This window comes from Talpa europaea (genome assembly GCF_964194135.1).
Source record: "Talpa europaea genome assembly, chromosome: 9".
In the NCBI taxonomy this organism is placed as follows: domain Eukaryota; kingdom Metazoa; phylum Chordata; class Mammalia; order Eulipotyphla; family Talpidae; genus Talpa; species Talpa europaea.
The window spans coordinates 14,514,701-14,534,140 of record NC_140076.1 but is presented as its reverse complement, the minus strand read 5'-3'; the positions used below and the strand labels follow the sequence as shown (position 1 = coordinate 14,534,140).

Sequence of the window (19,440 nt, the reverse complement as noted above, 5' to 3'; positions counted from 1 at the left end):
GAACACGGGTTCAGAAGTCACTGGAAAGCCACGGACGGGCTTTGGACAGGGGATGGGCATGAGTGGCCACAGCAGTTCCTTCTGATAACCTGGAGGGTCGCCTACCTCTGGGAGAGGAGGTACCACCGGCTCTATGATACACACCAGGAAAGGAAGCTGGAGAAAGGAAGGAACTTGTCTGAGGCCACTCAGTGGTTATGCTTGGAGAAAGTACCTAAGTATGGTCCAGATCCTGCTGCCTCCTGCTTGGGCTGCAACCACAGCACAGTCCAAACCCTTTCCTGAAGTCCCTCCGTGCCAGGCTCTGCTGAATGCCAGTGTGCCACGAGTGCACATAACCGGGCTTTCCCAAGTCACTTCAGTCACTGCCTCTTTGCATTTACCTCCAAAGACTCAATTGGGCCTCATCCTCACTCAAAAGAGGGCTCTTTCTGGAACACACTGCTTGTCATAGTGTCCCCATGTTTAGAACACTGCCAGCTAGAGCAAACAGGATCAAATCTAGACTCCTCAGATGGACTAAGGCCCTCCACAATCAGGCCCAAACTGTCCTCTACCCCCTAGACCAAACTCACGCCGCCCACAAGGCCTGTCCAGTTTGGCCCCTGTGTACCTCCATCACCCCTGCTTTCCTCTTGCCTTCCGGCCACGCTGGAGTCCCGAGCACACCCTCAGCACTTTCCACATCGTCTCCTCTGCTCCGAACGCCAGCACCCTCACCAGGCTCAACCTATTTTCTAAAGCATCACTCCCCTGACTGTCAGGTGCTCTACTGCTCGCCCCCAGCAGCCTGCCTTTCCGTCGGAGTCCCCGCAGGGGGGAGGGTGCAGTGTGCCGGGCCCACCGCGGGCACGCCAGGGCCCGCCTGACACAGAACGCGCTCACACGACTGTTAAATGAACGCACGAGAACACCGACTTGGCCTCCTCCCCTCCCCCCAGGGTCACCCGCAACCCCGGCTGGTCACCCCCCTGCGCTCCCAGCGCCCCTTTCGAAACTGCTGTCACGACCCGTCCACACGGTCTCCCGCGGGCGGCTCCTCCAGAGCAGGCCCGTCCCATCGCCCCAGGCGCCCCGCGGAGCCGCCGCGCTCAGCGGAACTTCGCCGACCGGCGGGGGCGTCGGCCCGCGCGGCCCCGGCAGCTGCGCCGGAGCCCGGCCGGGACACGCCTCCCCTCCCCCGCCGCGGCCCGGAGCGGCCGGCCAAGGTCGGCCGAGTTCTCGCCGCCGGCCCGGGCGGCCTTTGGACCCACAGGCCCGGGGATGGGCCCCGGACAGAGCGAAGGGGCGGCAGACGCGCGGCCGAGCCCAGAAGCCGCCGGGGCAGCCCTGTCACCGCGGCCGGCGGGCTCCGGCGGGCTCCGGCGCGGCCCCTCGGGACGTCCCCGCCACACGACCCGGACAACCGCAGCTCCCGCGAGAACTGGCGCGGCGCAGCAGCCGCGGGCTCCGCGCAGCGCCCGGCGCTGGGACGCGTCTCCTCGGGCTGGGAGGCAGCGCCCAGCCTCCCGGTCGGCTCGCGAACCCGCCTCACCTCAGACTCGGGCCCCGGACTCACTCACCTCACGGCCCCTCCTACCGCCGCGGGCAGCCCAGCCTCCACCGCCTTCACTTCCGCCCCGCCCCCGGAAGCAGTTCCTGCCGCTGCGCGCCGGGCCACGCCCCCGCACGCCTGGGAGCGCCGCCGGCTCCGGGCCGGGGGCGGGGCCTCGGCGGGAGGGCGGGGCCGCGAGCCGGGAGCGGACACGCCCACCCTCGAGGCCACGCCCCGCCGGCGTGGTCAGGGGAGAGCGCCGTGGCCTCCGCCTGGAGACCCCGTAGTCCTGCTGGCCCGCAGCCGCTCTCCCCGGCTTGCTGCTCTTGTGTCTTGGGCCGGGTCTGACGATCTGGAAACCGAGGGCTGGCTGTGTCGATGCTCGGCCCCGGCAACGCGCGGCGCCCGCCGTACCCACCCTACTGCGGACCTCAGAATCCTCACCCCGCGCCCCGGGCCCGCCCCACCTAGCGGCTCCTTGGTCCCCTCAGCAGTCTCCCCAGCAAGAATGGGTCCGTTTTCCTCCCGCACTCTGTGGCTTCCTCTCATTTTAGCCCCCATGGTATCTGAGTTGGTCAGGTGGGTGGATTACTGGGCAAGACCCCAAAGACACTGAGGGAGACCACATCATTCCACACGCACCCTCGCTCTGCCTCAAGGCCCTGGTCTCCATGGCATCAGGCCTGGGTCACATTCCTGCTTCTACCCTCAGGATGCCGCGCCTGGCTCCCAGGCTGAAGGGTGCTGGTTTCCAAGCCTTCAAGTTGTAGCTGCTAGGGGCAGGCTGGCTTCCTGGGCGACAACCTACGCGGATGCACAGGCCCTCACATTCAGAACTCTGTGCTCTTGTTTTAAATATTCTGCTCTTGCCCTCATGAAATTCATCTTTTTTAAGCCAGGAGCTCTGCATTTTCATTTTGCACTGGCTGGGGGAAATTATGTAGCTGGTCCTGGCAGGAGACCTCAGTTTTCCAGCCTGATCCCACCCTATTTCCACATGATGAAGGCTGACTTCCAGGTCTAGCCCTTTCCAGGAGGGCAAAGCGTGGCTTTAATCGTTGCTTGCACCTTCCTGGCAAGGGTGGGCTTTGCAGGCAGCTCTAGCTTTCCTCCCTCTGTGTGGCTGCTAGATGCTGTGCCTGCACCCAGGCTGTCCCTCTGGCCTGCCAGTATATCCATCCCTGGCCACTGTTGGCTGCTCGCAGCTATCCCCTTCTCCTGAAAATTGCTCTTGCAGGAGGGAGCATGGAGGCCCCAACTTGGGATGCACTCCACAGCCCCAGACCCCCAAGGCAAGGACCAAGGGGGAGGCCAGAGGCCAGTTGAGCTCTGGGGTGTGGTTTATGGCCCCCGGGTCGTTCCCCTGGGTCCAGGGCAGGGCTAAGCTTTAAGACTATATCCCTGCTCAGTATTCCCGTTTCAGTTCTGCCTCAGCTCCTGCACAGGCTTCCCTGAAGTGCACACCTTAGAATGACCTAATGCCTATCTCAGGCTCTGATTCTAAGACAACAGATTTAACTTCAGAAAATCTTTCTCAATACAGAGTGCCAGATTTTTCTCCTCCCCCTTCTAAGAATAGTAACTTCTACTGGTCTGTCACGCCTTTAAGTAAATCACTGCAGCCCTGTAGGGATGGGTAAGATAGTCCCCAGGGGCGTTCCAGCCAAGCTTCCTTGACCATCCACCAGGCCCATCCCAGCAGTCCAGCCAAGGAGGACACAACTGAACAACACCCCGCTCAAAGGCAAGGCACTTAGAACCACCCTCATTCCTCCAGTTTTATTATAGAACATGTTGGGGATGGGCGGAAAGTGGCAAAGAGGTGACAAGGACAGCTGGGGGCACAGTGGGGGGGTCAGGCAGAGGCCTTGGATGAAGATACAGGAAACCCCCCTCCAGCCAGCGCCTTCCATAGGGCCAAGATTATGCAAGTGGAGCCAGCCTTCCTGGCCCAGCACAGCAGGGCCATTTGGTTGCTACTGCCCTCCACCCGCTCGTGTCTGGAAGCACCCAGTAGGCTTAGGCGCCCTCCCCCGTAAGGGGCATGGAAGTGCAGCCTAGCTCGCTGGCTCCCACCTCACCTGATCTGAAGGCTGGAGGACAACGAGAGACATTCTGGTTTGAAGGTTTTTCATCTCTGTGGCTACAGACAGGGGGGAAGGGTCGGGCTGCAGTGCAACATCAAGCACTTCAAAGTCAAGATACAGGCTAAGCCTCAGCGTCACTTCCCTGAGGCTCAGCTTCCTCACTTACAAAACGGGAACCGTTACTAGTCGCCTCACAGCTTGGTTGTAAGGATTAAATGAAAAAACAAGTGTCATTTTTTACGAAGGGCCTTGATGGCCAGTCTCGTGGTCACTGGCCACTGTTGCTCTACCTCACACAGAGGCGAGAACAAGGTCGGCTGTGAGCAGGCCCTGGTGGCAGGCAGGGGCCAGCATGGGAGGCCGGGGAATGTGAAGATCTGTCTGCCTTCCCCCCTTTTCCAGTTCAAGAGTGAGCTTCTGGGAGGTGTGGGGGGCATCGGTGAGTGTGGGGCAGGAGGGCAGGCCTGGCATCAAGACTTTAATGAAAGCCTGACGGCCCTTGTGGGCCTGAGCGGAGGACAAGGATAGACATGGGGAACGCTATTGCTCTGAGGACTTTTAGAAAACCTGGAAGAGGAGAAAGAAGAGAGGACGGTTTCTTCCCACAGGTGCAACTGCAAGACATCAAGCCGGACCCACCTAGGATTTCAGATCCAGCCATCACGAGGCAGCTGCCGGGGGAAACCAGTGCCCCTTATTTCTCCTCGGTACTGGGATTATCAAAAATACCTACAAACTGTGAGAAAGTTCACATAAAAACAATTTTCTGCACATATAAAAAAAGAGACTGACCACCGTCCATGCCTGGGACATGGGCCAAGGTCCATGAGGGGCCAATGAGAGTCAGCGGCCACCCAGAGGTGGACGAGCTGGTCTGGGCTGCCCTGGCGGCCAGGATGGTGCTGGCTCTGGGAGGCTCCGACCCTGAGCTGGGCTACACTGCTGTGGTACTGAGGTCAGGGCAGGTGTCATGGGCCTGGATTCAGCAGTCCTACTGTGCATCCAAGCTGGGATAGGTGGTAGGGGGCCTTGGCCTTGGGCCTCAGGGGTCACTCAGTGGACTCCACTAAGGACAGATCCCTTCTATACCACACAGCTCCCCAGATAGCTGGCCTACAGCAGTCGCGAGACAGATTCTGGGGTCCTATCAGTGGGTCAGGTTGAGTGGTCTGGGGAGCCCCAGGGGTAGTGGTACACACTCTCCTGAAGGAGGGTTCTGCCCAGAGCCTCCAGGAGGCTGCCCTCAGCTGAGACTGACCGGCAGGGGACACCAGTGCAGCAGGGCAGCCAGAACTGTGGCCAGGAAGGTTCCAGATAAACGAGTGTTTTGCTGGCAGCCCCCCCTCCCATAACCCTGACCCTTGACCTCTGCACCAAGGGACAGATTCTTGATGTTTTCTTTGGCCCAGTAAGGAGAGAGGGGTGCCTGTGACTTCCTAGTGCCCTTTCTCTCTACTGGTCATCCCAGAAGGACCTGGACTATGTGCCTGAGTGGGTGAGGTCCAGGGAGATGACCCAGGCCCTGTTTGGGGGATCCTAGGCAGCTTCTGGAGCCAGGTGGGAAGTAAAAGGTGGATGGTAGCAGCCAGTGCCAGAGTGCCACCCACCCCGTTGGCCCAGGCAGGCCCTGGCCTACCCCCCAGCACCTGGGCAAAGCTAGGTGTGACCCCACAGACAGCCTGGGGCAGCGGGGGCTGAAGTCTGAATGTGTGAGGACACTGGCTCTGAGGCGAAGGCCCATCTTTCTGGCTCCCTACCGGCCTGGATCCTCACTGGAGGACTCTAGGGCTGGAGGAGGGGCAGGCCGCGCCGAAGACCCTCCCTCAGAAACTGCAGGTAGGTGGCCGTGGACGGGTCTTCAAAGGTGGACGAGAAGCTGAAGACGTTGTTCTCGACGTCCTCGGGCTTCATGGAGGTGATATCCAAGAAGTAGTTGGCGTTGATGTGGTGGACCTGGGAGGAGGGTTGGGTGAGGAACGTGGGGCACACTCAGCTCAGGGCATCCTTTGCTCCCAACCGCTCCTGGGAGATGGGCCGAAGCAGGTGTGGGCCAGGCAGGGCAGGTGGCGCATCGCCAGACCCGAGCCCAGGGCCAGGCCAGGCCCCACCTGCCTCTGCTCACACAGGGCCCTCCGACTATCAGCTCCTCCACGCCTAATGCCTGTAAACATCGCTCTACTCTCACCTCTACCCTGACCCTCTGTCAAGACACCCATGCACTCGATGGGCCTTTGCTCCAACTAGGGTGCTCCTTCAGGGCGGTGCCCAGGAAACCAACAAGCAAATCAGTGAATGGGAGACCACATGCCAGACTCAGCGCCTCTCCCTGCCCCCAGCAGAGTCCCATCTGCCCAGCTCGGTAATCTGGGGCCCTGCTGGGCCTGGTCCCCCCATGGTGGGTGCTCAGTGGAGGTATGCGAGTTGGCTGGCTCTCCCCCAGGCTTTCCTCTCTGGCTGGTATCTTCATCCTTGGCCCCGGCCCTCCCCAGACCCCTCTTTTGGGCCAGCCCCTTCTCCTGTGCGGCTCCCACCCAAGAGCCTGGGGAAGCTGCCCACCCTCCTACAGCCCAAGTCCCATGGAATCAACCACCCCTTGGGACTTAAAGGGCGAGAGGCAGCTTCGATCAAAAGAGCAGGAGATGCTGGGGGCCCAGGCAGCCTGCTTCAGAGCTAGCCACACGTCTTAGTGGTAAGCCTTCTGCGCCTGAGTGTCTTTGTTTGGAAAAGTGGGCGTTCGTGAGCAGCATCTCCCAAAGCAGCGGCGAGAGTGCACTGAGAGCGCATGCGTGCTGCCGGCCAGGGCCTTAGAGGTGGGGTCCAGAAGCCTGGCTCAGCATGGGGCTCAGCCTGGTCCTCTCTGTCATAAAGCTGCCCCCCACCACCACCATCCCAGGTCTGGCCACAATATCTGAGGGGAGCCTCCCCCTTCCAGGCCATGTTCCTCTCTACTCTGCTGCCAGACCGTGCCCCTGCTGCCTGGTTCCCACGAGAAGGCCCCCTTCTCATGGGAAGCATCCGGCACCTGCATGAGGCAGGGTCCTGCTTGACAGATGGAGAGTGGAGGCTTGGCATGGCCGAGAGAGCAGCCAGAAAGGGCAGAGCCAGGCCCGCAGCCTGATGGGGGCTGCGGCCCGCGCCTCCTGCTTCTTCTGCCCTGTCCAGCACTAGGGCTGCCTACCACGGTGCCATTGGGCAGGCAGATCATCATCTCCACGGGGAAGCTGTACTTCTCCAGGTGCAGGCTGGCCAGCTCCCGGTGGGCTGGGTTCTCCTGGTTGTTCTGTGGGGACAGAACAAACCTGACGCTCTGGCCCCCAGCACCGCCCCAGGGGGCTGTGGGGGCTGCTCCCACCTACCTGCCACTCACCTGCAGGTCTTCCAGCTCCTTTACCAGGGACCAAGTGCTAATGAAGCTCTCGTTGAGGAGGGCGAGGATGGGCGAACTTTCCAGGACTGTCTCCCGGAGAGTTCGCCCTGAACCTGTTCAGGGAGAGGCAAGACCAGAAGAGTGAGGCACCCCCACATGTCTCCCTGAGGTTTCAACCATCAGTAAACACGAGGTCTGTGCACCCAACTGAGCGCCAGATTCAAAAGCAGCCAGAGTAGGTGCGGAACTAACGGCAGCTGTAACTATCACCAAGGACACGGTGGCATCCGGGATGAGACTGGATTGCAGGGTCTACCTGGCTCAGGGACTTGCAGATGGTGACAGTTTCTTGAATCCACCATGCCCCAGGGCCTTTGCACAGATTGTTCTTCTATCTGGTACTCTCTTCCTCTTAACACAACTCTTCCTCATCCTTTAAAGTCTCAGCTTAAATGTCACTGTTTTGTTTTTTTTTAAGATTTTTTTTTTTTTTTTAATACAAGAACTGGGATACAGATCAGAGGCGCAGGAGGGTGAGAGGACTCACCAGACACAGAGTGGGGAGCAGAACAGGCAGATGGACTGAAACACACTGGTGAGGGGAGCAGCAGGCGAGACAGGAGAGGTCTGCCACGCCATGTGGGAATCTCCCTGGCCAGCCGGGAATTGAACCCGCACTGCAGAGACTGCAGAAAGCTTCACAGCGCTATGCTCAATCCGCTGCTCCACCGGGGAGGCCCATGTCACTCTTTCTCAAAAGTCTTCATGCCACTCTGGCCTGTGCCTTGTGTAATGCTCCACACTTACACTTACTCACTCACACTTGTACTTCTGCACACATTATGCACCCCCCAGAGGACAGGAACCACCCTGACTAATGGATCACAGAAATGCCGCACATAGCCGCACAGCATGGCAGGATGTTTGTTGATTGACTCGGTGAGGGCAGGGGCACTGTTTTGCTTATCTTTGGACTTGCTGCTGGGCACCCAGAGTACTACCCTGGCCGGTCTGTAGTGAATTTTCTGAATAAGTGAACGTCAGCCCACCCTCGAGCACTATTTTTTCCCTTACTTGTGTGCAACACTTTACAGAGCATGAGGCGCTTTCACATGCATTTTTACAGTCCAGGTGGTACCCCTCCCTCAAGGTGTTACCCCTCCATGACTGCTGAGAAAACTGACCTGGGGGTCACTTGGCGGAGGTCTCCACACTGAAAGGGGCTGGGCGGGGCTCCTGCTATATCTAGCAGCTTCCTCTGGGCTCAGCACAAATCCCTGTGCCCTCACCCGGCCCTGCCCAGGTCTGCCCAGGCAGGACAGTCCGGTTGCTCATGGAGCCTCCTGCATCCCACAAGGTATAAAGTCTCCCCCCTTCTCCCCAGGGACCAAAAGGTCTCCCTCACCTCAGCAGGACTGGTCGTCCAGGGCCCCCCACAGCAGAATCGAGTGTACCAGCTTGTTCTTGGCCTTGGCTTGGTCAAAGGCCTCGGTAAACGGCAGGTATGTGACCTGGGGCCAAGCAGAGACAGAAAGAAGCTACTGTACATGACCAGGGTGGCTTTCTGGAGCTGAGTGTACTCTGTGTGTTCACGCAGCAGAGCGTATGTGGGTGTGTAGTGCGCGCATGTATGCATGTAGTGTGTGCAGGTGCAGCTGCATGTGTTTGCACAGCAGGCATGTATGTGCAGGGTGGTGCACACGGGCATACTATATATGTGACTGTAATGTGCATGCGTGCAGTGTGCACACGTTTATGGTACCTGTGTGCACGTGGAGCATATGTCTGCAGCACACTGTGTAACTACGTAGTGTGTGCATGCATGTAGAGAGTGTGTGTGTGTGTGTGTGCGTGCACATGTGTGTAGGTATTGCAGGCTGGGTCCTGTAGGAAGCAGCCTCGGCAGCAAGCCCCACACAGAGCCCAGCGTCCCCATGCCACCTGCTCCCACAGCTGCCGGCCCCAGCACCACAGGGCCTGACTTTGGCCCTCATCCCTGCCCAGCCTCACCTTCTTGAAAGGGTACATGGCCACCTCCAGGCGCCGGGCAGCCTCCTCCCAGCTCAGCTCCTGCTGCCACTTGATCTCTTCAAACACAAACTGGAGGGGCTCCCCCGAAGGCAGGCGGCTGTCGATTGTGTTGCCGTCCTCGTCCCGGATCACAGAGGGCACTGAGGGGCCCGTGGCCTCCAGCTCCATCTGGGCCAGAGGTCAGTGAAGGATGACACTGGTGAGGGAAGTCTCTGAGAGGGCAAGATCCCCCAGGGTCCTGAGGGAGCCTCAGAGACACCCATCGGTGTGTGTGTGTGGGGGGGTGTATGGTGGGTGGAGACCCAGAGAAGGAGGCAGGGCATCATCAAGGCTGTGCAGGACAGACCCAGCATCCAGACCCAGTCCTTCCGCTGCACGGGCATCTGCGGGCCCACGACGGGTGCTGAGCAGTGTGTACAGGAGCAGGGAGCATCCCAGAATCCTGCTTTGGGGACATCTGGCCTCAGCCTGACAGGAATTGGCCTTGGCCCTGGATGCCAGCAGGACTCGCCCTGCAGCCAGGCTGAGAGACTGCAGGTAAGTGGTCGGGCCTGCAGCTAAGTCCCGCCTTTCTGCCCAGCTAGGAGCACCTGTGCGCTCACTTACCTGGGGCACGTAGCCAATGTCCACCTCCATGTTGCTGCTCTCACTGGCTCCGTACAGCCACTCCATGTCCACGTTCAGAGACCTGGGGATGGGTCAGGACACCACAATCATCAAGGCCCGGAAACCAGGCTTTCTCTGAAAGGGCACAACTGGCCCCATTGGATGTGGACAAGGAGGACTGGCAAGGTGGACCCCAGGTCTCAGGGCGGCTGGTCTCAGAACCCCTGTCTCCCCGGGCTGCTACTTCCTGAGGCGCTGCAGCCACCCCCTCTACTGGCCCTGCCCTGTACAGCTTAAACAGGGCGTTCGAGTCTGTCTCGCTCACCGAGCACCACCACCAAGGCAGAGATGGTCGGGCTGCCAGGGAGAGCGCGAGGGCAGGAATGAAAAGCCTCTGCTCCCTCCCAGAAGGCAGTGTGGGCCCATCAGGTGCCACCTGCAGATCCATCACATGGGGGTGCCCCAGGACTGACACCCAACCAGGTGAAGGGGCAGGGCGAGCTGGGGTCCTCACAGGGGGTCAGCAGCCCTGTGGCCTGGTCCTGGTCATCTCCTGTTCCATCTAGTCCAGGACCCCCTACCCCCGGGGTGGAGGCACAGGCGCCCAGCTGAGCATGCGCAGCACAGGCTTGCTTGCTGCGGGGAGGAGGGGGAACAGCGCAGTCCTGCTTCCTTTTCCCAGTGGCTAGGGGTGCTCCCTCGCTCCCAGAGAAAGCTTCACCTGCTTCTAGGCAACCTTCTCCTCCCGCCATACCTCCTCCCTGCCCAGGAGCAATCTCCCACTTAGCAGATAAGGAAACTGAGGCCCCAAGGGGGCCAGGGCTGTCCAGCCCCTGGCACCACAGCTGAGACCTAAATAGACCTCCTGGCTCCCAGCCCAGGTCCTGTTCCTCAGGCACCAGGGCCCGCCAAGTGGCCACTTGCTGTCAGGGAGGACTCTCCTAGGACCCGAGGCCCAGCCCTTGGGGCAACCTGGAGCGCGCGGAGCTGTGCCTGAACCGTCTCCCGCCCCACCCCAGGCTTCGCAGTGCCCGGCCACAGCTGCCCGCAGGGCTTCCCATGTGCTGTCCACGCTGCCTGGCTGGGACTCCTCACCCCCGGGTCTCAGCTCAGCCAGTCCTTCCTTGGGGAAATCTTCCTGGGCCCTGGCCAGCCAGGGTCTGCCCACCTGCTAGCCGTCCCCTGGGCCCGAGCAGGCTGTAGCAGGGCCTGTGGGAGAGCAACAATGTGGGGGCAGGGAGGCTGCAGCTTCAGGATCTGCTGGCTATTGCCCTGGGCCCCGGGTGCGGAGTTGGCAGGCCAGGCCCACACTGCACTGGGACAATTCTGTCAGGTGATGGAATGACTCCCCGCCACAGCCTCCCCGCTACCGCCCACAGCCTCCCTTCTCACCCCCACAGCTTCCCCCCGCCCCCCACAGCCTACTTCAAGCTGCCTCCTCCTGGTCAGTTCTGGCCCCTCCTAAGTTGGCAAAGGCAGGGGCAGAGACTGAGGGGGTCTCTGGGCCCTTGTTTCAGAGCTCCTGGACGTGGGCAGAAGAGGCAAATTGTAGTAGGGTTCAGGCTGGGCTGGACCAAGGCTCCCACCTGTGATTGGGCACGAAGAGCCGGAAGTCACGAACATGGGTGGCGTCTTTGGAGAGGATGATGTGACCCGTGAACTGGCCAGGTGAGAACCAGAAGGGGAAGTTGGGGGGCTCGCTGAGCTGGAACTCTGCATGGATCCTTGGGGGGAAAGGGTCTGTCTGGGAGCAGGTCCCCTCTGACCCAGAGCCCCCAAAGCCTGGGAACCCTTGGCTAGACTTGTGTGGGGAAGGAGGCTGAAAGGGCGGAAGCGATTACATGTGGGCAGGGAGAAGGCCTGAGGCGCTCCAGGCGCTGCCCACCCTCAGGCCCTCCTCTGGAAGCCCGGCCGACAGCTGAGGGGGTGTGTGACTGGTGTCACTGCTCTGACACACCCCCTCTGGGCAGATGACACAGTCACGGCCACCAGCCCCCTGCTGAGCACATCCCACGCCTTTCCTCTTCCTCCTAGGAGGTCACCGCCACCGGACCTATTGATGAGGAAACTGAGGCCTGGAGGGCCAAAGCTGCTTGCCCCAGACCCAGGGGGTAAGTGGGGAGCCAGGCCCTGCCCCCTGGGGGCTGTGCCCTCCGTGCTGCCGAGTCCCGGGCCAGGCTGTGAGGCTCACCGGAACATCACAGTGTAGTAGAAGTCGCTGATGGCAGTCAGGCAGGCAACGGCCCCTTGAGGGGCAAAGCGCGTCTTCACGAAGGGCCGAGGGTGGAACATACTCAGGAGTCGGTGGATGATGACCTGGGGAAGGAAGTGGGATTCCGGGCTGCCGAATCCCCTGGGTGAGGATCACTGTGCCTGCACGCCCAGGGCCCAGGCAGGGGGGCTGCCGAGGGAGACAGGAGCAGGGGAGCAGGCCTGGCGCTTGGTCCAGGTGCCAGCTGGGGGGCCCGGCTGCTCACCTCCTTGCCCTTGGGTGGCGGCGGGTAGAAGCGGTTGTTGGACAGGTAGCCGGTGAAGATGCTGAGCTCGCTGGGGATGATCCACCAGGGCCGGCCCAGCTCCACCTGGCCCCGGGGAGGAAGGAAGGGTCGGAAGTGGCGGGCGGCAAACACTGCACTTGGCAAGGCTGCGGTTGTCCAGTTATGGAGGCCGGAGAGGGCCAGGTGGGAGACCTGGAGCAGGGGAAAGGGGAAGCTCTGGGCACACAGACCACGAATTTGGGGTCCCTTGTCTTATGCCTGGGTGGGGGCCTCCAGCCCAGAGCCAGTGTATAAGTCAAGGAGGCAGAAGGCGGGGGAGTCCCCTGCCGGGTGCTGGCCAGGCCTGGCACTGTTCTGCCAGAGCCAAAGCTTATCTCCCCTTCCCAGACCCGGCCTGAGGGGCAGCGCCATACTGGCACCCCTTGGGGAGAGGGCGGGCAGGGAGGAAGGGACGTGTGAGGGCCAGGAGAGGGTCCTAAGAACCTCTGGTCATTGCCCGCCCTGCAGGTCCTTCTCTGGAACCTTGGCTGATGGCCTCGAGGGGGCTGACCTGGAGCCACAGCTCCCAGTCCCTCCCTGAGCTCTGCCCTGAATGTTCTCTCAACTTCATCCAAACTAACCTCACTTCCTCCTCGCCAGCCCAGCTGCCTTCCTCCAGTCCCCATGGGGCAATCGCCCACCACACGCCCATCACCAGCCTGAAGCCTGAGTCACCCCTGCTCTCCCCACCCTCCCCGCAGCGGCCACACCGCCCTTCTTCCTTTTCAGGCATCCTCGGGATACCCCTGCCGCCCATCCCCCCGAATGGGTCTTCCCTCCCAGCTCTCCACACTGTGTCGGGCTGGAAAGCAGAGTGGAAAAGGGAGCGCCCCCAGTTCCAAATCTGTCCTGTTGTTTTGCTGCTGCAGGACACCAAGGTCCCTCAGGCTCTGGAGTCTTCTCTTCCAGCCCTGCTGACAGGAAGCCCCTGCCTGGGTACCCTGTGCCAGCCACACATGCCACTAGTCCTCCCGGGACTGGCCAGGGGACTGGCTGGCTCTTCACCCCTCCCTCTCTGCGCACCGCGCATCAGCTGAGACGTCAGGCTGAGTGGAGATGGGCCGGGCAAGGTGGAAGAGTTGTTTCTGGGTGCGGGAACAGCAGACGAGAAAGTTACAGCAGGGAGAGACCAGGCGCGGATGGAGTGGAGAAAGCCAGGAGGAGAGGGTGGGAAGGTGGCCGGGCTAGGGGCCTAGGTCCAGCCATGGGCTCAAGACCTTTCCATTGGGCCTCAGATGGGGGCCCTCTCCACCTAATGCCCCTGCGAGGGTGCACCTCAAGTCTGGTTCACAGAGTTCAACAGAGCACCTAGCAAGTGCCAGGGTTGCCCAGGGGCCCACGATGCACAGATGCATGAGTCACCAGCCTTGCTCTCAAGAAACTTGAAGCCTGAGTGGGAGAGACTGACTGGCACAAAGCACAGAGGACAGAGGGTGGTAATCAGGCAGTGGCATCAACACGTCCCTGTGCACTTCCAGCCAGATCCTCCCTCCCCTGCCACCACCTGGCCCACAGCCCCTCCTTCCTCAGTCACTGTGAGATGTCACTTCCTCCAGGAAGCCCTCCCAGGTCCCCTATCTGGGTTAGAGGCTCACACATATCTTCCTGCCTCCCCCACCAGACTGTGCAGGGGCATCGGGACACTGTTGCACCCCCTCTGGGCCCTCAGTGCCAGCATTTTGGGTGTACAGGGGTGGCCGAGGAAGATAAATAGCACAGCTGCTCCTCGTGTCTGTGGCCCTGCAGGTGGGGCCCTGCCTTCTCTACCCCAACTCACCCCAAGGAACCCATTTTTGCTCTTGGTCATGGACTCCAGGAGCAGAGGCTGGAATCGGGCTTCTACGGTGAGTGTCTCCTCGCTGGGGTCAGGGGGCAGCTCCTCCTCCTCCTCGTAGCTGCCCACAGGCGTGGACCCTGTGAGACCAAAAGCTGAGCGGGGCTGCCCACAGGCTGCAGGGCCTCACTGAGCTCAGGACTTCGAGCTGGCCGCTGGCCTGTGACCAGGAGCCAGCCTGGAGGGATGTAAGTTAAGCACCAGAGTGGCCGCCAACACGTGCCTCACGGTAGCTTCACAGCAGTCCTGTGAAGCAGATAACACCATTATCACCAACGCCCTTCTATGAGGGAGAGAGTGGAGGCTCAGAGAGGTGAAGTCACTTCCCCAGGACACACAGCTAGGCAGCAGGGGAGTCTTCGAACCCAGGCTTCGAACCCAGGCTTGTTTGAATCTAAGATCTTAATTTCCTCAAAGACTCAGATGACCTGGGTTCACATCCCAGCCCCATCCTCACCAGCTGTGCCTGGCAGCTTGTTCTGAGGGTTCAATGAGATCATCCTGGCTAACACCAAGCCTGGTACGGAGTACCCCATAATACACTTCAGCTGCCTCCCTGTTACCAGAGGTGGAGCCACAGAGCTGGGGCTCAAACCTAGTCCTTCGGACTCCAACCTGGGCTCTCTTCCAGGCCAGGCTGGCTGCAGGCAGGCCCTTCTCACCACCTCCTTCCCTCTGTTCTCCTGAGCCCAGGCGCCCTCTGGGCAAGTGGCCGTCTCTGCCAGCACCAGAGACAGGACTGCCTTCCGGGCATGGAGAGGAGAGAGTGGGGTGAGGCGCTGTCTGCCCAGCTCCGGATGGAGGTCGGCGCCATTTCCTGGACAACTGGGGAAAAATGGCTCGGCCTCTCGGTTTCCTATGTGAGAAATGGAGACCGTGCCACCACGCATGTCCCGTCACGGGAGTTGGGCGGGGGGTGGGGTGGGGTTCGTCTTGTGAAAAACAAACGTGGGTCCAAGAAACGTTCCGTCACAAGATTCAGAGCCGTGGACAAAAGCAAGACCTCGCTGGGTCAGGAGTGAGGGGGCCTGCTTCTCCCTGATTTTCTGGGTGACGCTGTTTCCCCATCCGTCTGAGGAGGCGCTGGCCCAGCAGTGGCTGAACACACTCTCTCCATCCATCTCTTCCCGCTCAGGTATCTGCTGAGGCCATAATGAAGCCAATTTGCAAAGGGGTGACTAATGGGAGACTGTGCCCCAGACGCGGGTCATGGAATAGAGGGGCAGGTCTGTCACGTCTGCTTTCCCCACTCTGGCATTTAGTTACAGACGGATGTGTTTGTGGACGGATGGACAGGTGGACAGACCAAATAGGTGCGCAGGAAGCAGGTCTTCACAGGGGTCATAAGAGGTATCCAGGAGGCCTTTTAAAATCCTGGCTCAGGAACCCACGTTCCCAGCTCAGAGCCCCAAGGGGCAGATCAGGAAGTGGCCCTTTCAATTCGCACTCCCCAGGGACTCCGGGTGCAAAGCCGGTTCTAAAGAGTCTCTGTCATTTCTGCATTTGTAAGTCAGCGCCTGAGCCAGGAAGCTCAGAGGCCGGGGGTGTGCGGCTTTTTAGTCCGCTTGCTTATCCGGTTATTTTACTGTTATCTCAGATAATTACTAATAATAGCGCCCACCATTCTATCGTACATACTATATACTTAAATAGTGCATATAATTACAGTATATATTACTTTATGTCTTGTTAGTTTTTTCATAAAATGTTTTATTTCCTGACTTAAAAGTAATGTTTGCTCATTAGAGACAATTCCTAAGAACCTTTAAACACTCATAATTGTACCAACTAGAGACTGTCTGCTTCGACTTGGTGTTTGTTGGTTTTGTTTCGTGTTTTGTTCTAAAATTTTGCACTCACGGTGGCGTCGGAGCTGATGGAGGGAGGGATTATTTTCCCCTGATGGAGAAAAAGATTTATGTGGAAAAAAAAAAAAATTGTGGCGTCCCTAAGCTTAGCCGACATGTCAGCATGAGGGAAATCTCGCTCTCTGGCCATGGAAAGCTCAGGGCGCTGACTCTGAGAAGCCTGTGCTGAGTAAGAGGCCAGAGCAAAGCCACCAGGTGACCTGTTTACTGGCCCATCTGTGCGACAAAACCAACTTGCGCTGGGAGACCCTGGTGCACGCGCTCCAGCAAATTAGCACTTTTCAGCTAACCCTCCTCTCCTGGCAGTGACCACAGGTCGCCAGGCCAGCGAGTGGCGACCCTCACATCACCTCTGGAGACACGGGAGCCCATCACGGTGCCTGGCCACACTCCCGGGGAGCAGGGGTGGTGCCTCCTCACCTTTTGTGTCTATTGACCTACTTAGGTGGGTAATCTGGGTAACTAGCAGGTGCCCAAGAGCATAAGTTCAAGAACTGTCACAAGAAGTGGAGGGGAAATGTGTACTGGGTGGCAGTGGGGGGTGGGGGTGGTGAGAGAAGCACGTCATCCATTAGAATGTTTTAGCTCCTCATCTTTACCCAAAAAAAAAGAAAGAAAAAAAAAACAGGGCCTCCCCTGGTGGCGCAGTGGGTTGAGCGCAGCTCTGTGAACCTGTCCGCAGCCTCTGCAGCTCAGGTTCGATCCCCGGCTGGCCAGAGAGCTGGCCGGCGCCACAGACCTCTCCTGTCTCACCCGCTGCTCCCCTCAGCAGTGTATTTTGGTTAATCTGCCTGTTCTGCTCCCCACTCTGTCTCTGGTGAATCCTCTCACCTCCTGTACATCTGGCCTGTACCCTGGTTCTTGTATACACGAATAAATAAATCTTAAAAAAAAAAAAAACAACACAACAAACCACTGTGCAAGAATGCAGGAGTCTGACAGCACCTAAGCAGAGAGTTTAGTGTAATAGTAACAGCTCCTGTGCGTCGACTGTCTACTGCACGCGGGTCACTCTGCGCATAGTGTCTGCATCCTGACAGCACCTTGGCGCCTGGACACGCTGGTGAGGCTTCCCGTGCCGCAGTCTCCCCAGCTATAAACAGGAGGAGCGTGACCGTGTCCCTCTCACAAAGCACTGTGGAGATTAAAGACGGCTCACATGAGGTGCCCAAAGTGAAGTCTGGCTCTAAGAGGTCAGGGCACGTGAACCAGCACCACGCTCGGAAAACAGGCGGGCACGCGTGCGCACACACACTCACTCGGGTAGCGCCAGCTAGAAAGTGCCAGCGCCTGGACCCTCCACTCTGGGGGGCTCTCCCAGGTGCGGACCTGGAGGCCAGGAGGCTGCTGCGGTGCCTCGGGGGGCCCTTCTCCCCAACCCCTCGCCGGTACCTGTCAGCTTCTCAGCGATGGGCTTGAACTCCTCCGGGCTGAGGTGCATGTCCCGGTCGGCATCCAAGGAGGAGAAGAGAAAGAGGCCTTCAGTCCCCAGGGCCTTCAGGGCTGACTCCTGCGTGGGAGGGAGGGCTGGGCTGTCGGGGACCCCAAGCAGGTGGAGGGGCCGCGCGGGCCACATCTCCCGAGGTCTCTCAGCACCGCGTCCGTCTGTCCAGATGTCACCCCTCGTGTCCTCCGCAGAGTCCCGGCCCCCTCCGCCCTGCCAGGCCCCTGCTGCCCTCTGTGCCGCCCGCACTGTCCCCTCGGCCCCTCCCCCGTGCCAGTCCCCCCATCTGGCCCACCCCGCTGCGCCCTCTCTTCTACCGGCTCCCCACGTCCCGGGCCCCCAGCCCCTGCCAGCCCTGCCCCGTCTCGGCGATGCTGCGCCCTTGCGGCCGCCGCCAGGCCACCCTCTGGGCGTGCGGTCCCCGCCCCGTCCCCCCGGATCTCCCCGAGCCGGCCGGGCCCGGCCTCCACACGGTCTCCGGCCACGGGCCCCTCCGGCCCGGCCTCCGCCCGGCACCGCCCCCCCCGCGCCCCCCCGCGCCGCAGGACCCTCGGGTCGGACGCCCGGCCCGCCCCTCCCGCCCCGGGACCCCCGCGGGCGCCGGTCTGGGGCGCCGGCTGGGCGGGGGGCGCGGGCCGACCTGCAGCGCGGCCGCCTGGGCCTCGGCGTGGCGGGCGTAGGCGCGGGCGGCGGCGGCCGCGGCCGCGGCCAGCAGGGCCCCGAGCAGGGCCAGGGCGCGGGCGCGGCGCGGCGAGGGCGCGGGCGGCGCGGCGGGGCCGGGGCTGGGCGGCCGGCGCTCGCCCGGCGGGGCCCGGCCCATGGCGGCGGCTGGCGGCGGCTCCGGGCGGCCCGGGACTCGGGCGGGCGGGCGGGCGGGCGGGGCGGGGCGGGGGCGGGCCCGGAGGTCGGCGCGGGCCGGGCCGGGGCGGCCTCTGGGCTGGGGCGCGGGAGGGGGCGCACGTCTGGCGAGGCCGCGGGCCCCTCTCCTCCCCCTCCCCCCGCGGGCGCCGGGTGGGTCCGCAGCCGCCGGGGGTTCTTAGGTGCTGAACGGGGCAGCAGCGGGGTGCGCGGCCGCCCCACCACGGGGCCCCCGGGCCCTTCCCTCCTCCGTGTCCTCGCCCCAGGCTGAGCCAGGCCTCCGTCCCGCCTGGCCGGGGAGCGGGGACCCTTGCTGGGACCCGAGAAAGACGAGGCTGGGCCTCGGGTGGGGGGAGGGCGCACGTGAGCCCTGGGGCGCAGGCTCGGGGGTGGCCGGTGCGCCCCGGGTCTGGGGTCTGTGTCTCTTGGCAGATGTGAGGGAGGCCAAAGGAGGGCGCCCCACCCTTCCCCCGCCTGCTGTCTACGACTCTCCAGCGTTCCAGAAGAAACGCGACAAAGACAGTCCAGCCCCTGCGCTCCGGGCGCGCGCGGCCCAGCTGGCGGCGGACTCGGGGCTGCTCCGGCCCTTCAAGGCCACCCCCACCTGGGCATCCCGAGCCTGCAGCCTGCGCGGGCCAAAGCTCCCTCACCTACAGGGAGTGCGGCCTCCCTGGGGATGTGGTGGTGGCGAGTCCTCAGCTGGACCTGACAAGGGCGGAGCTGGGCTTTTCTGGGGAGCAACACTGGGGGTGCTTGGAGGAGGGCCTTGGGAACAGCAGCAGCGGCGGCAGGAGGATGCTTTCCTGTCTGCCAAGTGCCCAGGGCCTGGGCTCCTCCGGCGGTTCCCTTTCCACCAAAGCCGGGGAGCCTTGGGCAGCTCTGTCTGCCCTTCCCCAGGAGAAGGCAGCCGCTGCTGGAACCTCTGTGAGCCCAGGGGAGCAGCGGTGCTGCCCCGGGCCTGTGTGCCATTGGTGTAGGAGTGTTAGGGGGAAAGGATGTCCTAAAGCTAATTCCATACAGGCTTTGTGGACTCCACCCCCACCCCAGGCCAAAGCCAAAGACACTGGGAACTCCAAATCCCATCACCACCCAAGGGAAGGTGGCTGGGACCTGAGGGTGGGGTTAAGCAGCCAGGTGGATATAAAAGGCAGACACGTGGGCTTTGGGGGGACCCCATTTTGGGCTCTCCACCAGCTCGCAGCGTCCGGTCAGCTCTGAGAGTGACTTTGGGTTTCCAGGTCGGCGGATCGGGTAGGACGCATTAAAGACTTTAT

At 61.4% G+C, this 19,440-nt stretch overlaps 1 protein-coding gene across 1 annotated transcript; it reads right to left on the bottom strand.

Moving 5' to 3' along the window:
- Positions 1-5,403: 5,403 nt before the first annotated feature.
- On the bottom strand, positions 5,404-18,128 carry SELENON (selenoprotein N; the record flags this gene model as incomplete). The annotated part of the gene is made up of 12 exons (XM_084241524.1): positions 5,404-5,574; positions 6,800-6,901; positions 6,989-7,101; positions 8,394-8,499; positions 8,999-9,187; positions 9,626-9,707; positions 11,212-11,349; positions 11,817-11,941; positions 12,103-12,315; positions 13,940-14,076; positions 17,257-17,374; positions 17,949-18,128. The coding sequence occupies 12 exons, from the start codon at positions 18,126-18,128 to the stop codon at positions 5,404-5,406; spliced, it is 1,674 nt and encodes a 557-aa protein (XP_084097650.1).
- Between the last annotated feature and the right edge of the window lie 1,312 nt (positions 18,129-19,440).